At 41.0% G+C, this 27,248-nt stretch overlaps 1 protein-coding gene across 2 annotated transcripts in view; it reads right to left on the bottom strand.

Moving 5' to 3' along the window:
- The window catches only part of CACNA1S (calcium voltage-gated channel subunit alpha1 S), a 214,629-nt gene that overhangs the window by 152,695 nt on the left and 34,686 nt on the right, over nucleotides 1-27,248 (bottom strand). For both annotated transcript variants that reach the window (XM_040337734.1, XM_040337735.1), the window contains exons 2-7: nucleotides 11,770-11,962; nucleotides 9,721-9,826; nucleotides 9,119-9,258; nucleotides 6,261-6,397; nucleotides 6,007-6,159; nucleotides 1,648-1,853 (exon numbers count right to left, since the gene is read on the bottom strand). In XM_040337734.1, coding sequence (XP_040193668.1) covers nucleotides 1,648-1,853; nucleotides 6,007-6,159; nucleotides 6,261-6,397; nucleotides 9,119-9,258; nucleotides 9,721-9,826; nucleotides 11,770-11,921 — 894 coding nt within the window. In that variant the 5' untranslated portion in view covers nucleotides 11,922-11,962. The remainder of the gene's footprint in view (nucleotides 1-1,647; nucleotides 1,854-6,006; nucleotides 6,160-6,260; nucleotides 6,398-9,118; nucleotides 9,259-9,720; nucleotides 9,827-11,769; nucleotides 11,963-27,248) is intronic.

The following is a 27,248-nucleotide window of genomic DNA, read 5'->3' as shown; positions in this document are numbered from 1 at the left end:
CTACCCATTCAAATAGCCTGATGAAGAGTCATTTATGAGCAACAGTGCCTCCTAATACATCAAATTGGACTTACTCTACAGAAGACTGAAACCAAAGATCAGGTGGACTTTGTTATGTACTTTTTACCTTTAACCTCAAATAATGTTCTATGGCTTTAACTGTCTGCTTTATAAAACCTTTAAGTAAATATTTTCTTGCACCTTTTCCTTTTAATTACATTTTTATTTTACTCTGAATCGTAAATGAACAAATTCTTGTCTCTGTGAGTGTTACTCAATTTTGAAACTCTGTTACATTCCAGTGTGGACATGGCATCCACTCTCAGCCCGCTGAGCCTGTTAACCTGCAAGCTGGAAAATCCCCCCCTGTAGGGTAAGGCTGAAAGTGTAAAAACATTACATCCTTATAGATTATCCATAGAGGTTTTTGATTGTCGCCCCCCCCCCCCCCCCCCAAAAAAAACAACAGCCGACACTGCCTCAAATGCCTATGCAAATGAAATGATACAATGGACAGCACACAGTGCTGTTCACACTATCAGTATATAAAGCGTTAGTGTCACGTCGCGTCATCTCAGGAGGCGTTTGAAGCATTTCAACGTTCCCCCATTCAAGTCCATGGTAACTCTTCGCAAACACTCTGGCAGGCAGTTGCGGGGCGTTAGGATTCATTTATTTCCTGTAATGGAATAGGGAGCAGTTTTAGAACGCCTTAAAGGTCATCAAATGGTTCAAAACTGCCCATAGGGCATTTGGGGAGCATTTTTAACTTGTCATTGAAGCTTATAAAACTCCAGTCTAACTCCCATACTATGGCTCATTAACCACTTAAGACCCGGACCATATTGCTGGTCAAAGACGCGCTATAAACAAAAATAGAGCGTCAATTTTGAAAAAAATGAATATTTTTTACATTTTGCTATAATAAATATCCCCCAAAAATATATAAAAAAACTATTTTTTTCTTCAGTTTAGGCCGATACGTATTCGTCTACATATTTTTCGTAAAAAAAATCGCAATAAGCGTTTATTGATTGGTTTGCGCAAAAGTTATAGCGTTTACAAAATAGGGGATAGTTTTATGACATTTTTCTTAATATTTTTTTTTTACTAGTAATGGCGGCGATCAGCAATTTTTATCAGCACTGCCACATTATGGCGGACACTTCGGACACTTTTGACACATTTTTGGGACCATTGGCATTTTTATAGCGATCAGTGCTATAAAAATGCATTGATTACTATAAAAATGCCACTGGCAGTGAAGGGGTTAACACTAGGGGGCGAGGAAGGGGTTAATCATGTTCCCTGGGTGTGTTCTAACTGAATGGGGGGTGGACTGACATGGGGAAATGACAAATCGCTGTTCATACGCCTCCGGCGGTGCGCGCGTGCCCCTATTGGCTGCTCAGCGAGATGACGTATAGTTACGTGATCTCGCCCAGCAGAGCCGATCTGCCACCGTATAACTGCTGCGGCTGGTCGGCAAGCAGGTAACGTGAGTCTAACGCCCATACTAACGCTATAGGAGCGTTTGTTAAGCATTAGAAATTTAGTCAAGCCCTTGACCTGAACAAGTCAGGTCAAATGTAGTTACTGTAGATCATATCAAGTAAATAAATATAAAGCCAGTCTTATAGCACTCACCCAGTAAAGTACTTCTGTCCATCCTTCCATAGTTATACATTGGTATACAGTCAACATGGCAAAGCCAAAATTGTCAAAATGAGTAATGCCATTATTAGGCCCAGGCCACCATCCCCTGCACTCGGATCCATTTATCGAGCACTGACGGCCTTGACCTGTACTACTGCATGGGGCAGGTTTCTCATTATCCACTGTGGCTGTTATATCTGTGAAAAAGAAGTTGTTTCAGAAGGTAGTTTTTACTATACCAGCTTCACACACATATAAAAACCCAACTACAGTCCAATTTTTTTTTTCATTGGACTGTAGATCCTGTCAGGAGAGGAAGTGATGGGAAATCTTTCCAACTGGGACACAAATCAAAAAAATGAATTTTTAGCAAAGTGGTGAAGAATGAAAACTTCTGACAATGTTTGATTGCATGCTGTGCTTTTCCTGTCCTAGTGGCGACAACGGCATCCATTTATTGGAATGGGCATCACAGGGGCATGAACGAAAAATCTTTTAATGGATTATTACACTTATGCCACGAATACACGATCAGAAATTCCGACAAGAAAAGTCCGATGTGAGCTTTTGGTCGGAAATTCCGACCATGTGCATGCTCCATCGGACTTTTGCTGTCGGAATTTCCGCCAACAAAAGATTGAGAGCAGGTTCTCTATTTTTCCGACGGAAAAAGTTCCTGTCAGAAAATCTGCTTGTCTGTATACAATTCCGATGCGCAAAAAAACACGCATGCTCAGAATCAAGCAGAAGAGCCGGACTTCCCATTGAACTTCCTTGATCTCGGCTCGTCCTACGTCTTGTACGTCACCGCGTTCTTGACGGTCAAAATTTCCGACAAGATTTGTGTGACCGTGTGTATGCAACACAAGTTTGAGCCAACATTTCATCAGAAAAAATCCACGGTTTTCTTGTCTGAATTTCCGATCGTGTGTATGCAGCATTAGGATTAGAAACCAATAAATATATTTCAACTTTTCCCCACTTTTTACTGGGGTTAGCCAATTTGTATTATGTACAATCATATATTTCCATTCACGTGTTTCAGGCAAAAATCAAAGTATTAAAACAAATAAAAACAAAAATTTGTTCAGGCAGCGCTACATAAATAAGCACACTCCAACCCTTTAGAATATGCAATCATAGAAACTTGGAAAATATATATATAGGGGAATTATTTTACCCCTCAACGTTGCACAGGTCGAGGTGATGGTGTAATGATTGTGTTTAGGATGTGATCAAGCACTTTGGATTTGATCCTATTACACCTGTACTGTGAAGTGAAGACACAGTAGCACGTGTATTTGAATACTAAGATACCTGAATTGTGAAGTGATCACATTGTTGCAAACATTTTGAACTTTAAACTTACATGTGAAACTCGAAAAATTTGTCGTGCAAAAGTTCATTTATTTCACTAATGCAACTTAAAATGTGAAACTAATATATGAGATAGTTCAAGCCGTGATATGTCATAATTGTGATGATTCTGGCTTACAGGTCATGAAAACCCCAAATCCACAATCTCAGAAAATTTTAATATTACATGCAATCAATAAAACAAGGATTGTACATAGATCAATATTGGATCAGTACTTGGTTTGGGCCCCCTTATGCAGCAATTACTGCCTCAATGCAGCGTGGCATGGAAGCTATCAGCCTGTGGCACTGCTGAGATGTTATGGAAGACCAGGATGCTTCAATAGCAGCCTTCAGCTCTTCTACATTGTTCAGTCTCATGTCTCTCATCTTTCTCTTGGCAATGCCCCATCGATTCTCTATGGGGTTCAGGTCAGGCAAGTTTGTTGGCCAATCAAGCACAGTAATTTCACGGTCATTGAACCAGGTTTTGGTGCTTCTGGCAGTGTGGGCAGGTGCTAAGTCCTGATGGAAAATGAAGTGAAATGAAGCATCCCCATAGAGCTTGTTTACGTAAGGAATCATGAAGTGCTCCAAAATCTCCTGGTAGACGGCTGCGTTGACCCTGGACTTAATGATGCACAGTGGACCAACACCAGCAGATGACATGGCTCCCCAAATCAACACAGACTGTGGAAACTTCACACTGGACTTCAAGCATCTTGCAGTGTGTGCCTCTCTATTCTTCCTCCATACTCTGGGTCCTTGGTTTCCAAATGAGAAGCAACATTTGCTCTCATCAGGAAAGAGGACTTTGGACCACTGAGCAACAGACCAGGTCGGTTTTTCTTTAGCCCAGGTAAACGTTGGTTGTTCAGGAGTGGCTTGACAAGAGAAATATGACATTTGAAGCCCATGTCCAGGATCCGTCTGTGTGTGGTGGCTTTTGATTCACTGACTCCAGCCTCGGTCCACTCCTTGTGAAAGTCCACAACACTTTTGAATTGCCTTTTCCTGACAATCCTCTTCAGACTGCGGTCATCCCTGCTGCTTGTGCACCTTTTTCTTCCACACTTTTCCTTTCCACATAACTTTCTATTAATGTGCTTTGATACAGCACTTTGGTAACATCCATCTACTTTTGCAATTACCTTTTGAGACTTTCCCTCCTTATGGAGGGTGTCAATTATGGTTTTATGCACAACTGTCAGGTCAGCAGTCTTTCCCATGATTGTGATTCCTACTTAACCAGACTGAGAGACCATTAAGGCCCCTTTAAAAAGTGTGGACCGTTTAGGTCCGCCTGTCAGTTTTTTAGGCGGACCTGAACGGATGCTCCGTGCAGGTCTATGGAGCCATGGATGTCAGCGGTGACATGCTCGCTGACATCCGACCCGCTCCGTCTACAGTCCGTCTTCATCCGATCCCCCACAGGGGAGAGCGGCGCTCTGACAGGTTAGTCCCTTTACAGTGTGCAGAGACGGCCCTTTAATCTGCATTAAAGGCTCGGGAACCCTTTGTAGGTGTTATGGCTTATTAGCTGATTAGAGTGGGACACACTGAGCCTAGAATATTGCACCTTTTCACAATATTCTTATTTTCTGAGATTGTGGATTTGAGGTTTTCATGAGCTTTAGGCCATAATCATCACAATTATGACAAACCACGGCTTGAACTATCTTGCTTTGCGTTTCACCTTTTAAGGTGCATTAGTTAAATAAATGAACTTTTGCACAATATTCAAATTTTTACCTGTACATATTTTAAAAGTTTCTATAATTGCAAATTGTAAAGAGTTGGAGTGTGCTTATTTATGTAGCGCTGCCTGAACAAATAATTTTTTTGTTTTTTTATTGTTTTTGCAATTTAATTTTAGTTATCATGTGTGTTTCAGTGAGTTTTTACAGCTTGTTCACATATGTGCAGACTGGCCGCAGTATGATTTGAAAAAGAGTCCTGGCGATTTCAGTCCTGTTGAGGTGCGATTTCTAATCTCATACAATACAATTTGCATTGGAATTTCACCTGAACCACTGAACAAAATCTCACTTGACTGCACTGCAACCCGGCCCGCACATATGTGATTCGAGTCTGAAAATATTGCTTCTATTATCGGAGCATTTGCACGAGAATGCTTTTTATTGGCACCGATACTGATAACGGTATCGGTGCAATGCTAACAATAGAGATAGCAAAGATTTTTTATTTAATATACACGTTTAAAGGGTTTTATAGCAGTGCAAGTAGAGTGCAGAGGCAATAGAGATATTTGTGGAATGGTTTGATAGTATAGGCCTGTGGGGATTTAATTATAGTAATATCATCCTCTAAAGTGCAGTAAAAGTATAAAGTGATTATAATACAATACATGTACAAAAAATGGGCATATACTAATGCCCTGCACACACGATCGGTTTGTCTGCCCTGTACAAAACGATCGTGTGTGGGCCCCATCGTTTTTTTTTTCCCCATCGGTGAAAAAAAATAGAACTTTTTTTTAAATTTTCTGATGGTTAAAAAACCGATAGAAAAAAAAACGATTGTCTGTGGGGAAATCCATCTGTCAAAAATCCATGCATGCTCTGAATCAAGTCGACACATGCTCGGAAGCATTGAACTTCATTTTTCCCTGCACGTCGTTGTGTTTTACATCACCGCATTGGACACGATCGGATTTTTAACTGACGGTGTGTAGGCAAGACCGTTTTCATCGGATGAACCGATCGTGTACGTGTATGTGTACGTGGCATAATACTATATGCAGGCAACTAACAGTCAATTGAAAAAAAAACCTTGGGTAACAAATGTGAAATTTTAATAATATGTGGGTAGTAAAGGGGCAAACGTGATAATATGTGGGCAACAATTGGGCAATTATAACAATAAATGGGCATAAAGCAGATAACCATGAAAAAAATACATGCAACAAACATGCAATTGTGACACTCTACAGGCAACTATTCCAGTACCAATCCAGGCCTTTAATATTCTCACCTGTATTTTTGAAATAACAAGTCTTGTGCATCTTTCCAGAAAACAGCTCTAGTCCAACAATTGCATATATAATAATCATGAAAAGCACCAGAAGAGCTATGTGTAGAAGGGGTACCATTGCCTTAATGATAGAATTAAGAACCACTTGAAGGCCTGAAGGAAAAACACAAATGTATTAGTTGTGCACAGTGCAAACGCTGTACCAATGATCTTTAAATGTGTATGAGGGTAAGGGTAGTAGTGGTTAAACTTACTAGGTACCCCAGACACCAGACGCAGGGGTCTTAAGACACGAAAAGCTCTCAGTGCCTTGACATTAAATCCAGAACTTTTTCCGGGGGCAGGTAAGCCCTGAAGTTTGCTAATCTGTTCCAAGATCACACTGAAAACTCTACAATGTAAAAATATTTTTCATCAAAAGATGTAGAACTAAAATCATGGAAATAAAATTGTCAGAACATGATACATGTTACCTTAAAACCTACAAAACTCCTTGGAAGAAAACAAGTATGAATACATTCAAACTCATGTATCAAAATACTAATACATGTTATTTTCCCAACAATCACCAATAATAATGTTTTTATTTTTATTGCTAGCTATACTTTTGCAGGATGTTTGAACCAGACTGTTTGTTGGTATCTCCTTATTTAATTTTCAGTAATTAACTGACTGAGGTATGTAGATGAGCTCTCCAATTTCTGAATTATTTACATACTGTAAGCTTTATCGATGACAGTTCAAATTAACTTTTTCCCTTTGATGTGTTTCTGAAAGGCTTAAGATGGACATTGATTGGTCAAAATTCAGCTGGTCTCTGCTGAACCTGCAAAATTTCAATGTGTGGCCACTGCAATCGAACAGAAGTCGATTTACCAGAGAAGTTGCTCTCTGTGTTCCAGCACCAGGCACTGAAAGAAGGACTGTACTGTGGGTAGAATTAAGTCCCAACCTGGAGGGAGAGAGAGTGGTGTGGGAGCCTATGATCAGGTAAGTGATTACCTATGGGGTATGGGAGTTGGTTGGGATTGAGGAAAAGGTTAACTTTAAGCGTGGGGATGGGGGTTAACTGCCATTGCCATTGGCTCCTGCTGCTGTCAATCAAGACCTGTGAGGGGGGATCTGGGGCAGGGCCGAGCCACACTGCGTGTATCTATAGACACACACAGCCTGGCTTGGGATTGAGCCAGCATGACTAACCCCTCGGGAGGGGAGGAGGAGCCAAGAGTGCCAGTAGGGGACCCAAAAAGAGGAGGAAAGTTACCACTCTGTGCAATTAGGAATGTATACAATGTTTTTATTTAAAAAAACCTTTTACAATAACTTTAACCACATACCAACCACCTACAGTACATTTACTGCGAATGGGCGAAACAGCCAGCCACCACAATGCATATGTACATCGCATTGAGCTACCTGGGATGCACACTCTCCCTGTTAACCTGTGCTGTGATCGGACACAGCAAAAATTTGTCAGCAGGTTTCAGCCAATGATTTAGGAGATACTATTTAACCAACCTTAACTTTAAGCCACGTCCAATATTTAGCGAAATTTAAACCACGATTAATATATTTCTCGATACCTAGGGCCCACTTTTAATCTTGCACAGGGGCCCACTGATTTCATGATACGCCCCTGGTTTAACCAATAATTTTTGTGTACAATTATTCTTTAAGGGGGGTGAGGCAGGAGATGTGTTGTATGACTACATACTTTTTCTAATAGGTGTCCCTCATTGCCATCTCAGAAAGTTGGGAGGTATGCATACAGTTTATAGAGCACTGACAGCAAGCACATCTATTAGAAAAGGAAAGCGTTTATTTGTACCAGCTTGGCCCAAACAAACTATTCAATTCATCATAAACATGGAGTTAGGCTTTATCCCCTCCTTCTTGCCATAGGAATAGGGTGGCCTGCTCTTCCACCTCCATCTAGCATACAGAATTGGCCATCAGGGGATGAAGTGCGGAGCCAGAGGACTTCGATGTGAGGTTTGAGAGGGAGGCCCAGAGCAATGTTGGCTTCCTCTTGCCTGGTTAGGAGAGAGTATGGGGAGATTGATCACCATCAGGAGGACATTTTCAGCATTAGTTTCATATTTGTTTTCTGTCACAGGGATTTGCTGCTGCCAGTAGAGCCCTCCCCAAAGGGGACTGCATACACTAGGCTGTATATGACATACTCCTGACCCTTGCACTATTTATGCTATATTGCACAACAGATGCAGGTTTCTCTTCTAAGTAGGCCGTGTGCAGAAAAGCATATGTAATGGTAAAATTTCATATTTTACAAATCAATGTGTTTGGGTTTGTTAGGGTCTTCCTTGAAGCATGTGCTAGGCAGAAAAATGTCAGATGATTTGGATTGGCCTTTCTTATTCGAGACTAATGCCTTGTACACATGACCAGTTTTCCTACCAGGAAAACTGCCAAGAGAGCTTTTGACTGGGAAAACCAGCTGTGTGTATGCTTCCTCGCAGTTTTTCCGACAGGAAAACTGCCGGAAATCCCGGCGGGAAAATAGAGAACCTGCTCTCTATTTTCCCATTTTCCCACCGGGATTCCTGGCGGTTTTAAACCCGGCAGTTTTCCTATGGGGAAACACTGCAATGGAGCATACACACGGCCAGGATTCCGGGCCAAAGCTCTCCCCGCAGTTTTCCCGACGGTTAACAAGCAGGTTCTCGGTTTTCCCGTCGGGATTCTCGGCGGACTTCATACCGCCGGGAATCCCAGTCTTGTGTGTACGGGGCTTTAGCCTTGACTGGAGTCAGCACATATACATTTTTTTTCTTTGTGGCAGACCTACAATATGTTTTATAAAGATTTTCCAAGAGCTGAAGCAGCCAAATAACAATCCTTGGTAAAGTTGCTCACCAGTTCTGCCTACTTGTGTTATTTTCTATAATACTCTGCTATTTAAAACACAGAGCTGGTATCATAGCTTGAGATTATGAATTTGAATTAACACCTTAGGCAAAAACAAATAGGCTTTCCTGATTATGCAGTATATGAATATATGCATATTACAGTTTAAACAGAAAAGCCTGCATCGCTAAAACATACCCAGCTTTTAGGTCCATAAGCATTTTTTTAGTGCATGTATCCTTACCCCACAGAAACAATGGTGAAATCTAGAATATTCCACCCATTTCGTAAGTAAGCATCCGTATGTAATATGAATCCGTAGGCTACTATCTTCAAAAATGATTCAATAGTAAATATGAATAGGAAGATATATTCAACCTTCTCCTGTAAATAAGAACAATAAATATAGACACAGTTAGGCATACCAACATCTGAAATGTGTATTTTTAACATCATCTTCATACAAACTTCTATGACCAAAGCAATACATAGTTATATATGGAGACATAAAACATGAAGTGAACATAGCTTTAATCACTAAGTTAAGCATATAAACAGATTGTTAATTTAACCTTCTTTTACTGCAGCAAATCAACTTAAATTCCATAGGTGCATTCCACTTTCAGAATGCTATGAATATGAAAACACCCTTTAGTAGTAAGCAAATGCAATATTTGGCAGTCAACAAACCGTGAATGTGTGGACACTAGTTCTTTTGTATAGTCACTAGAGCTACTGTCTTATTTTTGTGTATTTCATTAGCAGATTCTTTAAAATTTAATCATTATTATGCTTTTTTTCTTACCCAGATATATTAAACAAAATTAAGACATCAAGTACTCTTACCAAGACAGAATTTGTGGAGTTTGTGTCATCCTCTGGCATCGGCAGGAAGATTGCCAAAGCCACACAATTGGCAAAAATGGTAAGAAGAATGATCATCTCGAAAGGTCTGGCATCAAGAGTCAAAGGAAATTTGAACTATTGTAGCCATACAAAGTTAAGACACCATAATATACAATTTGCTAATTTTGTCCAGAATTTGATCAGTATCAAGCACAGTAAAATAATATATAGTGAATATAGTGATTTTGTATTTAAAATAAAAGGTAAAAAATATATTTTTTTAACCTTTTTTTAACTTTTAGATTAAATTGAGAAGAGTTGGAACCTCTGGTATTATAATTTACTTTCAGCTGTTAGGGAACAATGGAGAGTCTCTTGGGGACATGTAGGCAGGTGCAGTCTGCTTTCTCCACTGCAGATAGTGCTCAACCGCAGCAGCATTGCAGGGGAGAGGAAGTCAAGAGGGGCATGGTTCCTCTATGGCTTACTGGGTAACAGGGGGCAGCTATCTGATTGAATGCTGGCGCCCCATGTGACCCTGGCGGGCAATTTGGACCAGGCAGAGTCTATTTAAGACCCTGGCTCCCAGGCTTGGTGTACATTTTATGTGTGGCTAGAGTAGGGCCAGGTCACCCGTCTGTCAGGGACACTGATTAGTATCAGGAAAAGTTCCAGACAAGTAGGAAAAGTGCAGGGACATGCCATCCTTCCTGGAAGCCTCCCTACTTGAAAACAGATCAGCCAGGCCCCATTTTGCCCCCTTAAGACATGCTGCTATCAGCACACCTGAGACCTACTGCTACTACTAATCACTGCATCATTCTTTGAGTGATTTAGGTCTGGTTGCCTTCCTGCCGGGTTTGTTGTGTATTGCTGTACTTCAATTTCAATACAGTTCTGTTTCCGCATCTGGACTTTGAGTGTTCTCTGCACCACACTGCACCTACCCACAGACACATTACGCATTATGACAGCATTTTTAACAGCATACAGAGGAGATAGAATGTTTGGCAAGTTTCTGTTCCTAATAACGAAATGTAATGCTTTCTGTTACTGTAACAGACCAAAGTTTTGGTTTGAGTTCTTCTTTAACACATACATGGTGCTTATATGAAAAAGCTAATAGTAGACTTTCCAGATTGCAAACTCACACAGGTCATATATATATATATATATATATATATATATATATATATATATATATATATATATATATATATATATATATACTTCACCTTCCATGATTTTTTTCAAATATTTGTTCTATATGGAGAATAAGGCAAAGAGGGCCCTTGAAATACTGTATATTTATGCCTTTGTTGTACCGCTCTGTGGTTGCTTATTTTGTTAATTTTTGTCGACCTTACAGGATTTCCTATAATTTGCCCTTTTATAAACATTTATTTATTCCACTCATTTATCTAGCACTGACATTTTTCCAGGGTGCTTTTGTACTAAAAATCATATTATACAGTCTCTGAACAATCTTCTTTAAAATAAGGGGTTGATTTACTAAAACTGGAGCCTTTCTAAATAGGGAATAGAGTGAATACTGCTGAAAATTATTTTGTTGCAAAATTACCAATGTTGCCTTCAACAAAATGTAATCACCGGTTCACACATGTTGATGAATAGCTTTTTTATAAAAAAAAACATCCATATCACTGAGAGCTGCCACTTTATTTAGTTCTAGGTGCACTTGATATGCAATACTTTCCCTCAAGAAAACAGCACCAAGTAAAAGACATCTTATCTTTGAATTCTCCTTTGACTTTTTCATATTTTGCAGAAATGCCAAATTTTGCTGTACTGTTCAGATTTTCTGTGAAATATTAGCAAAGAAAAACGTATTTTTGATAAACAACATTCCTAAGCAATTCATTCAGTTTGTATTCAATCAAACAGGCATTTGCATAAAAATGTAAAGGAAATTGTACATGCAGATTAGACTGTGTATGGTTGGCTTCAGATGGTCAACAAAAATATTGATTATGAGTGCATATTTTTTAGTTGTAATGTTTTTTGAAACATTGACAAAGCAAAGGATACTTCCATTCCACAATATTTATACAAAATTTCCTAAATGGGTTTTGAAGTCCGAGGCAGAATAATGCCCGAGGAGGACGTGGGGGTGGTGGTACTAAGGGTCTCCTTTTTTTCTTCTGTGTGCCCTCCTCGGCTGCTGATCCCATTGCATCCATCTTTCCTCTGCTTATGCTTCTGTTCTTTATTCAGGCAAATACTGTTATGTACACAAAAATACATAAATTAGTAAAACAGGTCAATTTACAACCAATATACCAATATACCAATATACAAACGCATACACCTAAAAAATACAGTGTATATATAAATATATATATAGCATATTTTTCTTCACAGTGTACATACAGTAAGTAGAGAAATGAAAGAACTTGGTTCAGAGAATCCACAAGATACAAATACAATCATGATCAGGGTGCCCAATACCCAATTTTTAGGTGGGTGTTGCCACAAGGCCCAGATGACTAACAAAAAGACAAGGAAGTTTGTGAAAAATTACAGTGTCTCAGGGCTACCTGATCGTTTATTAGCAATAATATATTACATAAAAAAATCCTACCCCCAATCCTACCCTAATAAATAAAGACTCTATAAAACACGAACGCTTAGTAAAGATATCAGTAGACAAACTTCCATGCCAAGCTAACACGAATACAAGATGTGCAAGTACTCACATATAGTTACATAGTCTGTTTAAAAAAAAAGGACACAAGTCCATCTAGTTCAACCAATAAAAGGGGGAAAAAATTATACAATTATACACAGTCCCATACCGACAGTTGATCCAGAGGAAGACAACAAAACCCGAGCAAAGCATGATCCAATTTGCTCCAGCAGGGGAAAAAAATCCTCCCTGATCCCCTGAGAGGCAATCGGATATTCCCTGGATCAACTTTACCTATAAATGTTAGTATTCAGTTATATTATGTAAATTTAGGAAATAATCCAGGCCTTTTTTTTAAAGCAATCTACTAAACTGGACAGAACCACCTCTGGAGGGAGTCTATTCCACATTTTTACAGCTCTAATTTTGAAGAAACCTTTCAATATTTGGAGATGAAATCTCTTTTTCTACAAAGATAAAGAGTCCCCCCTTGTCCTCTGTGATGACCGTAAAGTGAATAACTCAACACTAAGTTCACTATATGGACCACTTATGTATTTATACATGTTGATCATATCCCCCCTTAATCTCCTCTTCTCCAGAGAGAATAAACATCAGTTCCTCTTATCTTTCCTCATAGCTGAGCTCCTCCATGCCTCTTATCATCATTATGTTGACTATTATATTGCTTGCTCTTCTCTGCACTTTCTCCAGTTCCCCGATATCCTTTTTGTGAACTGGTGACCAAAACTGAGCTGCTTATTCCAGATGAGGTCTTACTAATGATTTGCACAGGGGCAAAATTATATCTCTCTATGGAGTCCATACCTCTCTTAACCACTTAAAGTGATATTAAATCTTCGTAGCCACGCTGTGGAGTTCGTTTTGCACAGCGTGGCCACGGACATCCTCTTCTGGGGTCCCACAGCGGCTCTTGTGGCTCCTCCCCACATTAGATAACCCCCCCTCTGGGAAGCTCTCTCCCAAGGGGGTTACCTCGCGGGCACTCTCCTGTGTCATACACTCGGCATCCATAGACACAGAGTGTATGACTTGGCCCTGCCCCCTGGCGACCGCATCATTGGATTTGATTGACAGCAGCAGGAGCCAATGGCTGCGCTGCTACCAATCTATCCATTGAAGAGCTGAGAAGCCGCGAAGAGAGCGACGTGGGATCGCGCCCACGGATATTTGGGGCTCAGGTAAGTAAAACGGGGGGCCTGGGGGGGCCAGACACTGCAAGGTGTTTTTTCCCCATGCATTAAGGGGAAAAAAACATGAGGATTTACAACCCCTTTAAGGACCAAGCCTCTTTTTGACACTTGTTGTTTCCAAGTTAAAATCCATTTTTTTTGGTAGAAAAATACTTAGAACCCCCAAACATTATTACATATTTGCACAGCGGTCTTACAGTAAAGTTAGCCCAATTTTTTTTATGTAAAAGATAATGTTATGTCAAGTAAATTGATACGCTTGATACGTTTTTTCTTTCCCCACCTAACTTTACTTACACTATAATGTACTCAATGTAATCTGTAGATTTTATTGGCAAATTTTTGTTTTGTTGTTCGAAATTGATATAAGCTGTTGCCTGAGTACTGTGCCACATGAGTGTGGTAATCTGTTATTCAATGGCATTAGTTCTTTTTTTTTTTTGTGAGGGGGGGGGGGGGGGATACAACATTTTGCTATGGGGCCCTAAGATTTCTAGTTACATCCTTGTTTATAAAGATATTAAAAAGTAAGGGTCCCAACACTGAACCTTGGGTACACCACTGATGACTTTAGACCATTCAGAGTAATGCCGCATACACACGATCAGTCAAACCGATGAGAACGGTCTGATGGACCGTTTTCATCGGACCAAACCGATCGTGTGTGTTATTTATCCATAGGTTAAAAAAAAAGCAATCTTGTTTTAATGTAACCGATGGATACCTAACCGATAGAAAAAAAAAACGATCATTAGTAGGCACAACCATCGATTAAAAATCCATGCATGCTCAGAATCAAGTCGACGCATGCTTGGAAGCATTGAACTTCGTTTTTTTCAGCACATCGTTGTGTTTTACGTCACCGCGTTCTGACACAATTGTTTTTTGACCAATGGTGTGTAGGCACGACTGACCATCAGTCAGCTTCATCGGTTAACCGATGAAAACGGTCCATCAGACCGTTCTCATCGGATGGACCGATCATGTGTACTGGTCATAAGAGTCATTAACCACTACTCTCTGAATTCTGAATTAGCCTGTAGACTTTACACATGGGCCATGTGTGGGGAACTGTATCGAACGCTTTTGCAAAATCCAAGTATACCATGTCCACTGCCACCCTTCTGTCCAAGGTTTTACTTACCTCTTCATAAAAAACAATGAGATTTGTCTGACAACTTCTGTCCTTCATACATCCATGCTGTCTGTTGCTTAACCGGTTAACGCCTGCCGCATGTACATATACGTCCACAGAATGGCACGTACAGGCATATGGGCGTACATGTACGTCCCCGCCTTTCCGGGGTTGGGGGTCCGATCGGGACCCCCACCGGTACATGCGGTGGTCGGTAACCCGCGGGGAGCGATCCGGGACGAGGGCGCGGCTATTCGTTTCTAGCCGCCCCCTCGCGATCGCTCCCCAGAGCTGAAGAACAGGGAGAGCCGTATGTAAACATGTCTTCCCCGTGCTTCACTGTGGCGGCTGCATCGATCGAGTGATCCCTTTTATAGGGAGACTCGATCGATGACGTCAGACCTACAGCCACACCCTCCTACAGTTGTAAACACACACTAGGTGAACCCTAACTCCTTCAGCGCCCCCTGTGGTTAACTCCCAAACTGCAACTGTCATTTTCACAATAAACAATGCAATTTAAATGCATTTTTTGCTGTGAAAATGACAATGGTCCCGAAAATGTGTCAAAATTGTCCGAAGTGTCCGCCATAATGTCGCAGTCACGAAAAAAAATCGCTGATCGCCGCCATTAGTAGTAAAAAAAAAAAAAATAATAAAACTATCCCCTATTTTGTATACGCTATAAATTTTGCGCAAACCAATCGATAAACGCTTATTGCGAATTTTTTTACCAAAAATAGGTAGAAGAATACGTATCGGCCTAAACTGAGGAAAAAAAGATGTTTTATATATGTTTTTGGGGGATATTTATTAGAGCAAAAAGTAAACAATATTGCATTTTTTTTCAAAATTGTCGCTCTATTTTTGTTTATAGCGCAAAAAATAAAAACCGCAGAGGTGATCAAATACCACCGAAAGAAAGCTCTATTTGTGGGGAAAAAAGGAAGGCAATTTTGTTTGGGAGCCACGTCGCACGACCGCGCAATTGTCTGTTAAAGCGACGCAGTGCCGAATCGCAAAACCTGGCCTGGGCATTTAGCTGCCTAAAGGTCCGGGGCTTAAGTGGTTAAAATATTTTTTTCCAGCAAGAAATCATATATGTGGTCTTTTATTAATCTCTCCAATATCTTCCCAGCTATAGAAGTTAAACTAACAGATTTATAGTTACTTGGTAAAGACTTTTTTCCCTTTTTAAATATAGGCACCACATTGGCATTACGGCAATCCAGTGGTACCATTCCCGTCATTAATTAATCCCTAAAAATGAGATACAATGGCTTTGAAATTACAGAGCTCAATTCTTTTAGGATCCATGGGTGTATGCCATCTGGTCCAGATGCTTGTTTCACCTTGATTCTGTTTAAATATTTCTGGACCATATCACTTTTGAGCCATTGTGGATAATTTGGGTCTGTGTCAATACCACCCCCATTATGGACATGAGCTCCCCCATCCTCCTTTGTATATACAGAGCTGAAGGAAGTATTTAATAAATGTTCCTTCCGTTTGTCCTCAGTCACCCACTCTAGATTATTTTGTAAAGGGCATACAGTACATGCTGAGGCATGACATTTTTACTATAAATATATTTGAAGAATTTTTGGGGGGTTTGTCCTATTATCTTTTGCAATCTGTTGTTTGTTTAGAATTTTTGCAGGCCCTGATTTCCATTTGACATGATCTGTTATATTCTTTGTAACATTTAATGATAGTGTTCCTTCATTTATACATTTTTAAAAAGCTCTTTTCTTATAATTTATAGCTTTTTTTACTTTGGCCTTGGGCCACCTAGGTTTTATTTTTAGCCTTTTAAACGTATTGCCCATGGGAATATACTTTGCAGTGAGTTTGCATACAGTCTTTTTGAAAAATTCCCATTTCTATTCAGTGTTTATCAATGCCAATATTCCCTCCCAGTGTAAGTCTTGGAGAGCAGCCCTCATCCTTGGAAAATTCGCTCTCTTAAAGTTATGGGTTTTTATATTTTCAGTATGTGTTTGTTGCTTACAGCTAATAGTAAATGAAATCATGTTATGGTCACTACTACCCAGATATTCTTTTATATGAACATTAGTAATAAGCTCTGCATGGTCCATGGTGGCTGTGCAGCACACCTGGTGTATTGAAAGTTCACCTTCTTTACAGTGGTCCCTGTATGACTCTTGCCTAGTTTATTACAGAAGATGAACAGTGGTGGTTGGTTAGGTGATTTCACATTTTGAGGGGTGTTTTATGGAGTCTGTATTTTATAAGGTAGGCTTGGGGTTGAGGGGGGCAAGAGAGGAGGGGGAAATAGTAGGAGTCAGTGCCTATATTTTTTGTACTGTAGAGCATTTTTGTATAAAATGTATTTTTGCTAATAAAGGATTGGGTAGCCCTGAGATGGTGTCACTTTTCACAAATTTTTACATACAGTAAGTACACATGAATTAAAGTTAAACTTCACCTGAGAGGGGCAGTTCCATTCATTCTACTCCTTACCCCCTCCTGTCTGATGATTAGGGATGAGCTTCGAGTTTGAGTCAAACTCATGTTCGACTCGAACATTGCCTGTTCGGCGAACAACGAACAATTTGGGGTGTTCGTGGCAAATTCGAAAAGCCGCAGAACACCCTGTTAAAGTCTATGGGAGAAATCTAAAAAGCCAATTTTAAAGGCTAATATGCAAGTTATTGACCTAAAAAGTGTTTGGGGACCTGGGTCCTGCCCCAGGGGACATGTATCAATGCAAAAAAAAGTGGGATTCCCCCCAAATATCCATTCCAGACCCTTCAGGTCTGGTGTGGATTTTAAGGGGAACTCCACCCCAAATTTAAAAAAAAAATGGCGTGGAGTTCCCCCAAAAATCCACACCAGACCCATTATCCGAGCACGTTAACCTGGCCGGCTGCAGAAAAGAGGGGGGGACAGAGTGCGGCCCCCCCTCTCCTGAACCGAACCAGGCCACATGCCCTCAACATGGGGAGTATGTCCCCATGTTGATGGGGACAAGGGCCTCATCCCCACAACCCTGGCCGGTGGTTGTGGGGGTCTGCGGGTGGGGGGCTTATCAGAATCTGGAAGACCCATTTAACAAAGGGGGCCCCCAGATCCTGGCCCCCCCTATGTGAATTGGTAATGGGGTACATTGTACCCCTACAATTTCACAAAGGAAGTGTAAATAGTTGTAAAAAACACACACTGTAGAAAAAAGTCCTTTATTAATAAAAAAATAAAAAATAAATCCAGCGGTGGTAATCCACTCGGTCCCGGCTCCCTGCTCCAACGTTGTCGGTATCCAGCGACGGGTGATCCAGAGCGCAGCATCGCCCACCTCCTCTCTCCGCCAGACACGGCCCGGCTAATGACGCGGCTGAAGCTGTGACATTTCTTTTATTGGTGGGGCAGGGCCACCCGTCACGTGACCCCGGGCGAGTGGGCGATGCTGCGCTCTGGATCCCGGATGATCTTCTCATCGCTGGACTGGAGAGGAGGTCACCCGTTGCTGGATACCGACAACGTTGGAGCAGGGAGCCGGGACCGAGTGAATTACCACCGCTGGATTTATTTTTTATTTTTTTTATCAATAAAGGACTTTTTTCTACGGTGTGTGTGTGTGTGTGTTTTTTACAACTATTTACACTTCCTTCGTGAAATGGTAGGGGTACAATGTACTCCATTACCAATTCACTTAGGGGGGAGCCAGGATCTGGGGGTCCCCTTTGTTAAAGGGGTCTTCCAGATTCTGATAAGCCCCCCACCCGCACCCCCACAACCACCGGCCAGGGTTGTGGGGATGAGGCCCTTGTCCCGATCAACATGGGGACATCCTCCCCATGTTGAGGGCATGTGGCCTGGTACGGTTCAGGAGAGGGGGGGGGCGCACTCTGTCCCCCCTCTTTTCTGCGGGCGGCCAGGTTAACGTGCTCGGATAAGGGGTCTGGTGTGGATTTTTGGGGGAACTCCATGCCATTTTTTTTTTAAATTTGGGGTGGAGTTTCCCTTAAAATCCACACCAGACCTGAAGGGTCTGGAATGGATATTTGGGCGGAACCCCACATCATTTTTTTTAAACTGACGGCGGGGTTCCCCTTGATATCCATACCAGACCTGAAGGGCCTGGTAATTGAATCTTGGGGGGCCCCCACGCTTTTTTTTTTTTATGAATTGCCGTGAATTGCCGGGAGCCGACAATTCATTATAGTCGCGAGTCCGGATTTAAATGCCTTTTTTTCTTTCAGAAATGACACTTTGTGCAGGGACAGTTCTATGTACGGGAAACATGCGCTATTTCACATGCTTACTTTACACCCCCCCTAGGTACGAAATTTTAAGGAATATTTTACTTTTATTTTTTCACTCTAAGCATTATTAAATTCACTGCTCCCGAAAAAACGGCTGTTTTTAAAACTTTTTTTTGCATTGATACATGTTCCCTGGGGCAGGACCCAGGTCCCCAAACACTAAACACTAGTAACTTGCATATTAGCCTTTAACCCTCCTATTGTGTTAGGGTCAGAACCGACCCGTTTTCAGGTTTTGAATGTCTATAAGTATCACATAAATTTGTTTATTGCATCAATATTATTTTACTTTGTCAGGAACCTCTATTTAAACAATGTAATATAAAAAGAATCCTTTTCACTAAATTATAAAATACTGTGGTGAAAATTAAGACGTTTATGGTGTTAGGGTCAATTCTGACCCAGTTATAATATAGGATTATAGGACACTAATAAGTGCCAAAACTGAAATCATAAACACTCTCTCTGCTTAGCAACACTGACAGCCAATAATCTCTCAACCCTGTGAGCTGTAGTTAGGGAGGGGCCTATCTCTTTGCCTGCTTGTCTGCTTCTCTAAATAAAGTAAAGAAACATAGGACCAATTTATAATATTCTATTGAGGTTCATTTTACCATTTTTTAAATTTGAAAATGAGAGGTATGCTATCAAAAGAAAGGTCTAAGGAGTCACACCAAAAATATTAAAACCAATCTTTTCAAGGATAAAGAATCCTAACAAGGTAACCAAGAGGTAAGAAACAAATTGGATGATAAAAAATTGTTCAGAGGGTATTTTATGGCTGATTTAAGACACGGGTCAAAACCGACCCGTTAACATCATGGATAGTAACAGAAAGCTAACATAAGAGGAGGGTTAAAAGTAGCACTTTAGATTTCAAATGTTCGAGTCCCATAGACTTTAATAGGGTTCTAAAGTTCACACGAACATTCGGTGTGTTCGCAGGTTCTGGTGCGAAACGAACAGGGGGGTGTTCGGCTCATCCCTACTGATGATTGTGAACTTTTTCTGGAAGCAAGTACCTGGTTTGACCCTCTCCCCACCTGCAACCTTCACACGTCACATGTTTTAGGAAGCTGTGGGACCATTCTGGAAAGCTCAGTGTGTCTCACAGATGTGCAGTGGGAAGCTGGCTGTGAAACATCAGGAAGTCACAGCCGGCTTCCCGCACTGGGGACCCGAAAACCAGCAAAGAGGCAGCCCAGGTGATGACAGCGCCGGATCTCTGGGCGGGTTAGTGTCTGTATGTTAACTACTTGAGGACCGCCTAACGCCCATATACGCCGGCAGAATGGCATGGCTGGGCACAAGCACGTACAGGTACGTTGCCCTTTAAGTGCCCAGCCGTGGGTTGTGCACGCGGCGCCAGCGGCGCGCTCGCGGCCCAGTCTGAAGCTTCGTGACCGCACCCTGATCGGCGCAGGTGTCCCGCAATCGGGTCACAGGAGCTGAAGAACAGGTAGAGGTGAGTGTAAACAAACCTTCCCCGTTCTTCTCTGTGGCTTGTCACTGATCATCTGTTCCCTGTCATAGGAAACGACGATCAGTGACATCACACATCCAGCCACGCCCCCTACAGTAATAAACACAAATCAGGGCACACTAAACCCCTTTAGCGCCCACTAGTGGTTAACCCCTTCACTGCCATTGTCATTTTCACAGTAATCGGTACATTTTTATAGCACTTTTTGCTGTGAAAATGACAATGGTCATAAAAATGTGTCAAAAGTGTCCGATGTGTCCGCCATAATGATGCAGTCATGAAAAAAATCGCTGATTTCCGCCATTACTAGTAAAAAAAAAATATTAATAAAAATGCCATAAAACTATCCCCTATTTTGTAAACGCTAGAACTTTTGCGCAAACCAATCAATAAACGCTTATTGCGATTTTTTTTTTACCATAAATATATAGAAAAATACGTATCGGCCTAAACTGAGGAAAAAAAATGTTTTTTTTATATATTTTTTGGGGATATTTATTATAGCAAAAAGTAAAAAATATTGATTTATTTTCCAAATTGTAGTTCTATTTTTGTTTATAGCGCAAAAAATAAATACCGCCAAAAGAAAGCTCTATTTGTGGGAAAAAAAGATGCCAATTTTGTTTGGGAGCCACGTCGCACGACCGCGCAATTGTCAGTTAAAGCGATGCAGTGCCGAATCGCAAAAAGGGGCCAAGTCCTTTACCTGCATAATGGTCCGGGTCTTAAGTGGTTAAAAGTCAGCAGCTACAGTATTTGTAGCTGCTGTCTTTTACTTTTTTTTAAAACCGACCACCACTTCTCTTTAAATATATAATACACCAGTGCACATGGTTTTGAAGTTGTTAAAATTAATTAAATTATTTTTAAATAAAGCTTGTGTTGGTACCTTGATTTTACTCTTCTAATTTCCTGCACAGCAACAGGAGGACTAGGAGTGGGTTTGGTGGCATTACGTGCCAATCAGGTATGCTGCATTCTCATGGGGTAACAAAGAACATGTTTTTTTATTCCCAGCAGAATAAAAGTCAGGTCAACCTCCTGGCTGTACTTTGGGGCAAGGCTATGTAAATCTCAGGGCTGGATGGACATGAAAAGAAAAACAATCCTTTGGCAAATAAACTAGCTTCCAAATCTGAATTTAAATGATGCATTTAGCTGTTTGACTAGAGTGCAGCTTTTTTTTATTCTATTGTATTAAGTTTTTAAAAAATAATATAGAAAAGATTTATTACAAATCTACACACAAAGTCTACCTGCAAAAGACAGAGAAATAATAAAAAAAACAATTGCACTCCACTCTCCCCTAGACATGTGCACTGCTGAAAAATAGTTTTTTTTTGTTTCATTCTTTTTTTGCTTTTTTCAGACATTCGGAAATTTTAAAATTCGGATATTCAAAAATTCTGAAATTCGAAAATCCAAATTTTCAGATTTTCGAATTTCTGAATTTTGGAATTCCGAATTTTCGAATTTCCAATTTTCGATTTTCAAATTTCCGAATTTCCGGATTTTTACGAGTTTTGGAATTTCAAATGTTAGAATTTGAAATAATAACTAACTAATAATAACTATTAAATTATAGGTATTTTAAATCTCCTTTCAAATTTTGGCTGTTAGTGAATGTAACAAATACAAATTTATCTGAAGGTATGAATTATCCAAAATAACGAATGCCACATCTAAACAAATGGAATGGAACAGATTAATAATGAATAATAATAAAAAGTTTTTATTATTAATATTTATTATTATTAGATCGTTACGTTACATTTGTTTATTTTGGATAAAACGTAACTTCGGATAAATTTGTATATGAAAGGAAATTCCAATAGCTATAATTTAATAGTTAGTAATAGTTAAGTTATTATTAGTTAGTTATTATTCCAGATTTTTCGGGTTTTCGAATTTTGTCCAACATTTTTAATTTTAGAATTTTAGAATTTACAACATTTTTAATTTCCGAATTTCCAAAATTTCCAAATTTGAATTTTCCAAAATTTTTAATTTTGGAATTTGGAATTTGAATTTTTCTCAAATTTTTCGTGATTTTTTTAATTTTCGCTTTTCAAATTTCCGAATTTCAAATTTTGAAATTTCTGAGTTTTGTAATTTTAGATTTTTTTCGAAAATCTGACATAAAGAAAGAAAATCAATCAAATTTGAAATAATAATTAACTAATTATAACTATTAAATTACAGGTATTGGAATTTCCTGAAATTTGGCTGAATTATCCAAAATAATGAATTCCGCATCTAAACAAATGAAATGGAACAAAAGTTTTTATTATTATTTATTATTATTAGATCGTTATGTTCCACTTCGGATAAATTCATATTCATGTTCACTAACAGCCAAATTTGAAAGGAATTTACAATACCTATAATTTAATAGTTAGTAATAGTTAAGTTATTATTAGTTAGTTATTATTATTTCAGATTTTCGGGTTTTAGAATTTTCAGATTTTCATTTTTATATCACGGATTTTCAAATTTCCAAATTCCTGAAATTTTAAATTTTCGAATTTTGAATTTCCTAATTTCCAAAATTTGGAATTTGCACAATTTTGGAAATTCTACATTTCATAAATTAGAAAATTTGGAATTAGAAAATTCATAAAAAAATATATAAGTTCGGAAATTTCGAAATTAACGAATTTGTCAAAATCTCTTAAAAAACGAATAAGGAACTAAACCAATTGCCCCCTGTACTCTCGCCAGGATCATCAACAGGGTAAAAGATGATACATTACTCCCACTGACCTCATACAAAATATATACAGTATCTCACAAAAGTAAGTACACTCCTCACATTTTTGTAAATATTTTATAATATCTTTTCATGTGACAACACTGAAGAAATTACACTTTGCTACAATGTAAAGTAGTGAGTGTACAGCTTGTATTACAGTGTAAATTTTCTGTCCTCTCAAAATAACTGTCAGGTCACTTGTGGCCAGATGACAGATGCACCCTGTTTGAGTCAGGAGTGCACCACAAGGTAGTGAGGTACCACTAGGTATGGCAGACTGCTGCGGATGGAACACAGAGTGAAAACGGGAGGCAGGTCCACTGGAGCACAAACAGAGATTCACAGGAAGGGCGTGGAGTCTAAGATCCAGCAGGTTTTCACCAGAGCCTCTAGTGGTGAGGATGGCCTTAGCTGCAACTTAATCCAGGTCACGGCCCCCAGAGTCCCCTAGCTCACGCTCCGTAGGGCATAGAGGAGAGAGGGCAAGCAGCCACTCAGGATACAAGAGATAGTGAGGGGTAAGCCAAGGTCAGGGCGACAAGAAGACAGGATAAACAAAGGACAGGCCAAAGGTCAGGCCAAAGGTCAGGGTCACAAGCAAACAGGAATAGTCGTGGACAAGCCAAGATCGGTACACAGAGATAAACTTGGCACACGGCAAGCAGGAACCCAAACACACAATGCTTAACAAACAACGTTGATCAGCAAGGCAGACCTGCAGTGCACTGGTAAATATAGTGTTCCTAAAAAGGCCTGGGGTGGAGCCTTGCTACAGGAGAGATTACTTAAGCAGCCAGGTGAGAGTGACTGGCCTCTAAGGTGAACACATGGAGGAGGTAAGCTGACACACAAACATTACTGCATATCCATGACAATAACTCAACACACAGCCATTAATGTCTAAACCACTGGCAACAAAAGTAAGTACACCCCTAAAAGAAAATATCCAAATTGGGCCTAATTAGCCATTTTCCCTCAGGTGACTGGCTAGTGTTACAAGGTCACAGGTGTGAATAGGAAGCAGGTGTGTTAAATTTGGTGTTATCGCTCTCACTCTCATACTGGTCACTGGAAGTTCAACATGGCACCTCATGGCAAAGAACTATCTGAGGATCTGAAAAAAAATATTATTGCTGGGGGCTAAGACCATACAGCAGTTTACCAGGACAGGTTCTACTCAGAACAGTCCTTGCCATAGTCAACCAAAGAAGTTGAGTGCACATGCTCAGCGTCATATCCAGAGGTTGTCTTTGTAAAATATATGTATGAGTGCTGCCAGCATTGCTGCAGAGGTTGAAGGGGTGGGGGGGTCAGCCTGTCAGTGCTCAGACCATACGCCACACACTGCATCAAATTGGTCTGCGTGACTGACGTCCCAGAAGGAAGCCTCTTCTAAAGATGATGCACAAAAAAGCAAGCAGTTTGCTGAAGACAAGCAGACCAAAGACATGGATTACTAGAACCATGTACTGTGGTCTGATGAGACCAAAATAAACTTATTTAGTTCAGATGGTGTCAATCGTGTGTGGCAACCAGGTGAGGAGTACAAAGACAAGTATGTTTTGCCTACAGTCAAGCATGGTGGGCAGGGCTGGACTGGGACAAAAATTTGGCCCTGGACTTCATCCAGACTGGCCCACCATGGCGGCCGGACAACTCCCGTGCACCACCCCAAGCCCTCTCTCCCTCTTCACTAGCCATTCTACTTTATTAGAGTAGAACGGCTGGTACTGGTAGTCTTATAGGCAGTACCAGTGGGGAAGCTAGACATTATTTCACCCGGGGCAGAGAACCAGTTCAGTGCCCCCCTTATGGGACAAGATTAGGGAGAAGTGAGAAACTCCCAGGCCATAGCTGTTGAGTCAGCTGTCTGTCCCCTCCCCCATGCTCCTCTATTATCCCCCCTGCTCCTCTTGTCCTCCCCTTGCTTCTCTATTCCCCCCCCAGGTGAACGCTGCGGGGAGGGAGAGGAGGTGAGCGCTGCGGGAAGGGAGAGACAGAGGAGTGGAGGGGGGAGGCAGTCCGCTGTCACTGAAGCTGGCCCACTGAGCCATCGGCCCACCGGGAAACTCCCTGTAGTCCCAATGGCCAGTCCATCCCTGGTGGTGGGAGTGTCAAGATCTGAGGGAACCATGAATGCCAACATGTACTGTGACATACTGAAGCAGAGCATGATCCCCTCCCTTTGGAGACTGTGCCACAGGGCAGTATTCCAACATGATAATGACCCCAAACACACCTGCAAGATGACCACTGCCTTGCTAAAGAAGCTGAGGGTGAAGGTGGTGGACTGGTCAGACCTAAACCCTGTTGAGCATCTGTGGGGCATCGTCAAATGGAAGGTGGAGGAGCGCAAGGTCTCTAACATCCACCAGCTCTGTGATGTCATCATGGAGGAGTGGAAGAGGGCAGTGGCAACCTGTGAACTCTGGTGAACTCCATGCCCAAGAGGCAGTACTGAAAAATAATGGTTGCCACACAAAATATTGACACTTTTGGCCCAATTTTGACATTTTAACTAGGGGTGTACTCACTTTTGTTGCCAGCAGTTTAGACATTAATAGCTGTGTGTTGAGTTATTTTGGGGGGACAGCAAATTTACACTGCTATACAAGCTGTACACTCACTACTTTACATTGTAGCAAAGTGTCATTTCTTCAGTGTTGTCACATGAAAAGATATAACAAAATATTTACAAAAATGTGAGGGTGTACTCACTTTTGTGAGATACTGTAGCTATATAAACTAGGTTACACTTAATCACACAGAGAAAGTACAACCACAGAGCAAACATCAAGCCCCCCAACAGCAGATGACATGTCTCATAAGAAGCCTTCAGAGGGAGATCAGGTGGAATTCAACATAATTTGGAAAAAGGAGGTGCAAAGAAAAGGACCTAATATGTAGAGCAATGCCCGACCTTCCAATCAGGGATGCAAAAGGATATGAAGTCATAATTGTAGTATCAGGATTTTGGACGGAAGGACATCATTTGCTGTTGTATACAATAAAATAAAATTGTTTACTATCAATTTCCATTTATCAACAGTCAGTGATATACAAGATTTTCATTGAATGACAATAGCTTCTTTGGCATTTAAAAAATAAAATACCAAAGTTCTTCTAATTTAACCCAACAGCCAAGGAGTCTCAAAAGGCCCAACAGACAGTAACCAATATCCTGGGGAACCATAGGCGTGTGCAGGGGGTGTGTCAGGTGTGCCTGGGCACACCCTAATCTAGGGGCTGCTCCAAGGTGTGCTTGGGTTTACCCCTATCTCTGCAGCCATCTCTGTCACTGGGTCAGCAAGGTCTGCCTTTGACTTTCTACCGTGGCTGCAGTGTACCTCTAGTGTCAATGTTCCTCTAGTGCCCCACACACAGCACGCTTAGGCTTTCAGCTGTGCAGTATCTTCCCGGGCTGAGGAGGTGGTGGGTGGGAGCGTGGGTGTGGCTGAACTCTCCCTCATGCAAACTCACAGGTGGCTGCTTTGTCTGAGCAGCTGAAACTGGGAAGAAGGTGGAGCAGAGATGGCAGCCCAGGAGTCTTCTACTTCTAGCCATGTGACTGGGGCAGAGGTTTACCTTTAGGAGTTCCCTCCATGCTCTAACTGTGCTGCTTCAACCCTTACATTGCACACAAAGAACTGGAGAACTGCTCCCAGCCCTCCCACTACATACTGCATTCTAGCTGTCCTCACCACACACTGTTCACTGACCGTCTGTCCTCACCGCACACTGCTCACTGACCGGCTGTCCTCACCACACACTGCTCACTGACCGTCTGTCCTCACCCCACACTGCTCACTGACCGTCTGTCCTCACCCCACACTGCTCACTGACCGGCTGTCCTCACCCCACACTGCTCACTGACTGGCTGTGCTCACCACACACTGCTCACTGACCAGCTGTCCTCACCCCACACTGCTCACTGACTGGCTGTCCTCACCACACACTGCTTACTGACCATCTGTCCTCACCCCACATTGCTCACTGACTGGCTGTCCTCAC

Source organism: Rana temporaria, chromosome 2 (assembly GCF_905171775.1).
Source record: "Rana temporaria chromosome 2, aRanTem1.1, whole genome shotgun sequence".
Taxonomy (NCBI): domain Eukaryota; kingdom Metazoa; phylum Chordata; class Amphibia; order Anura; family Ranidae; genus Rana; species Rana temporaria.
Note: the sequence above shows the minus strand (reverse complement) of the source record. Positions and strands in the feature narration are given on the sequence as shown.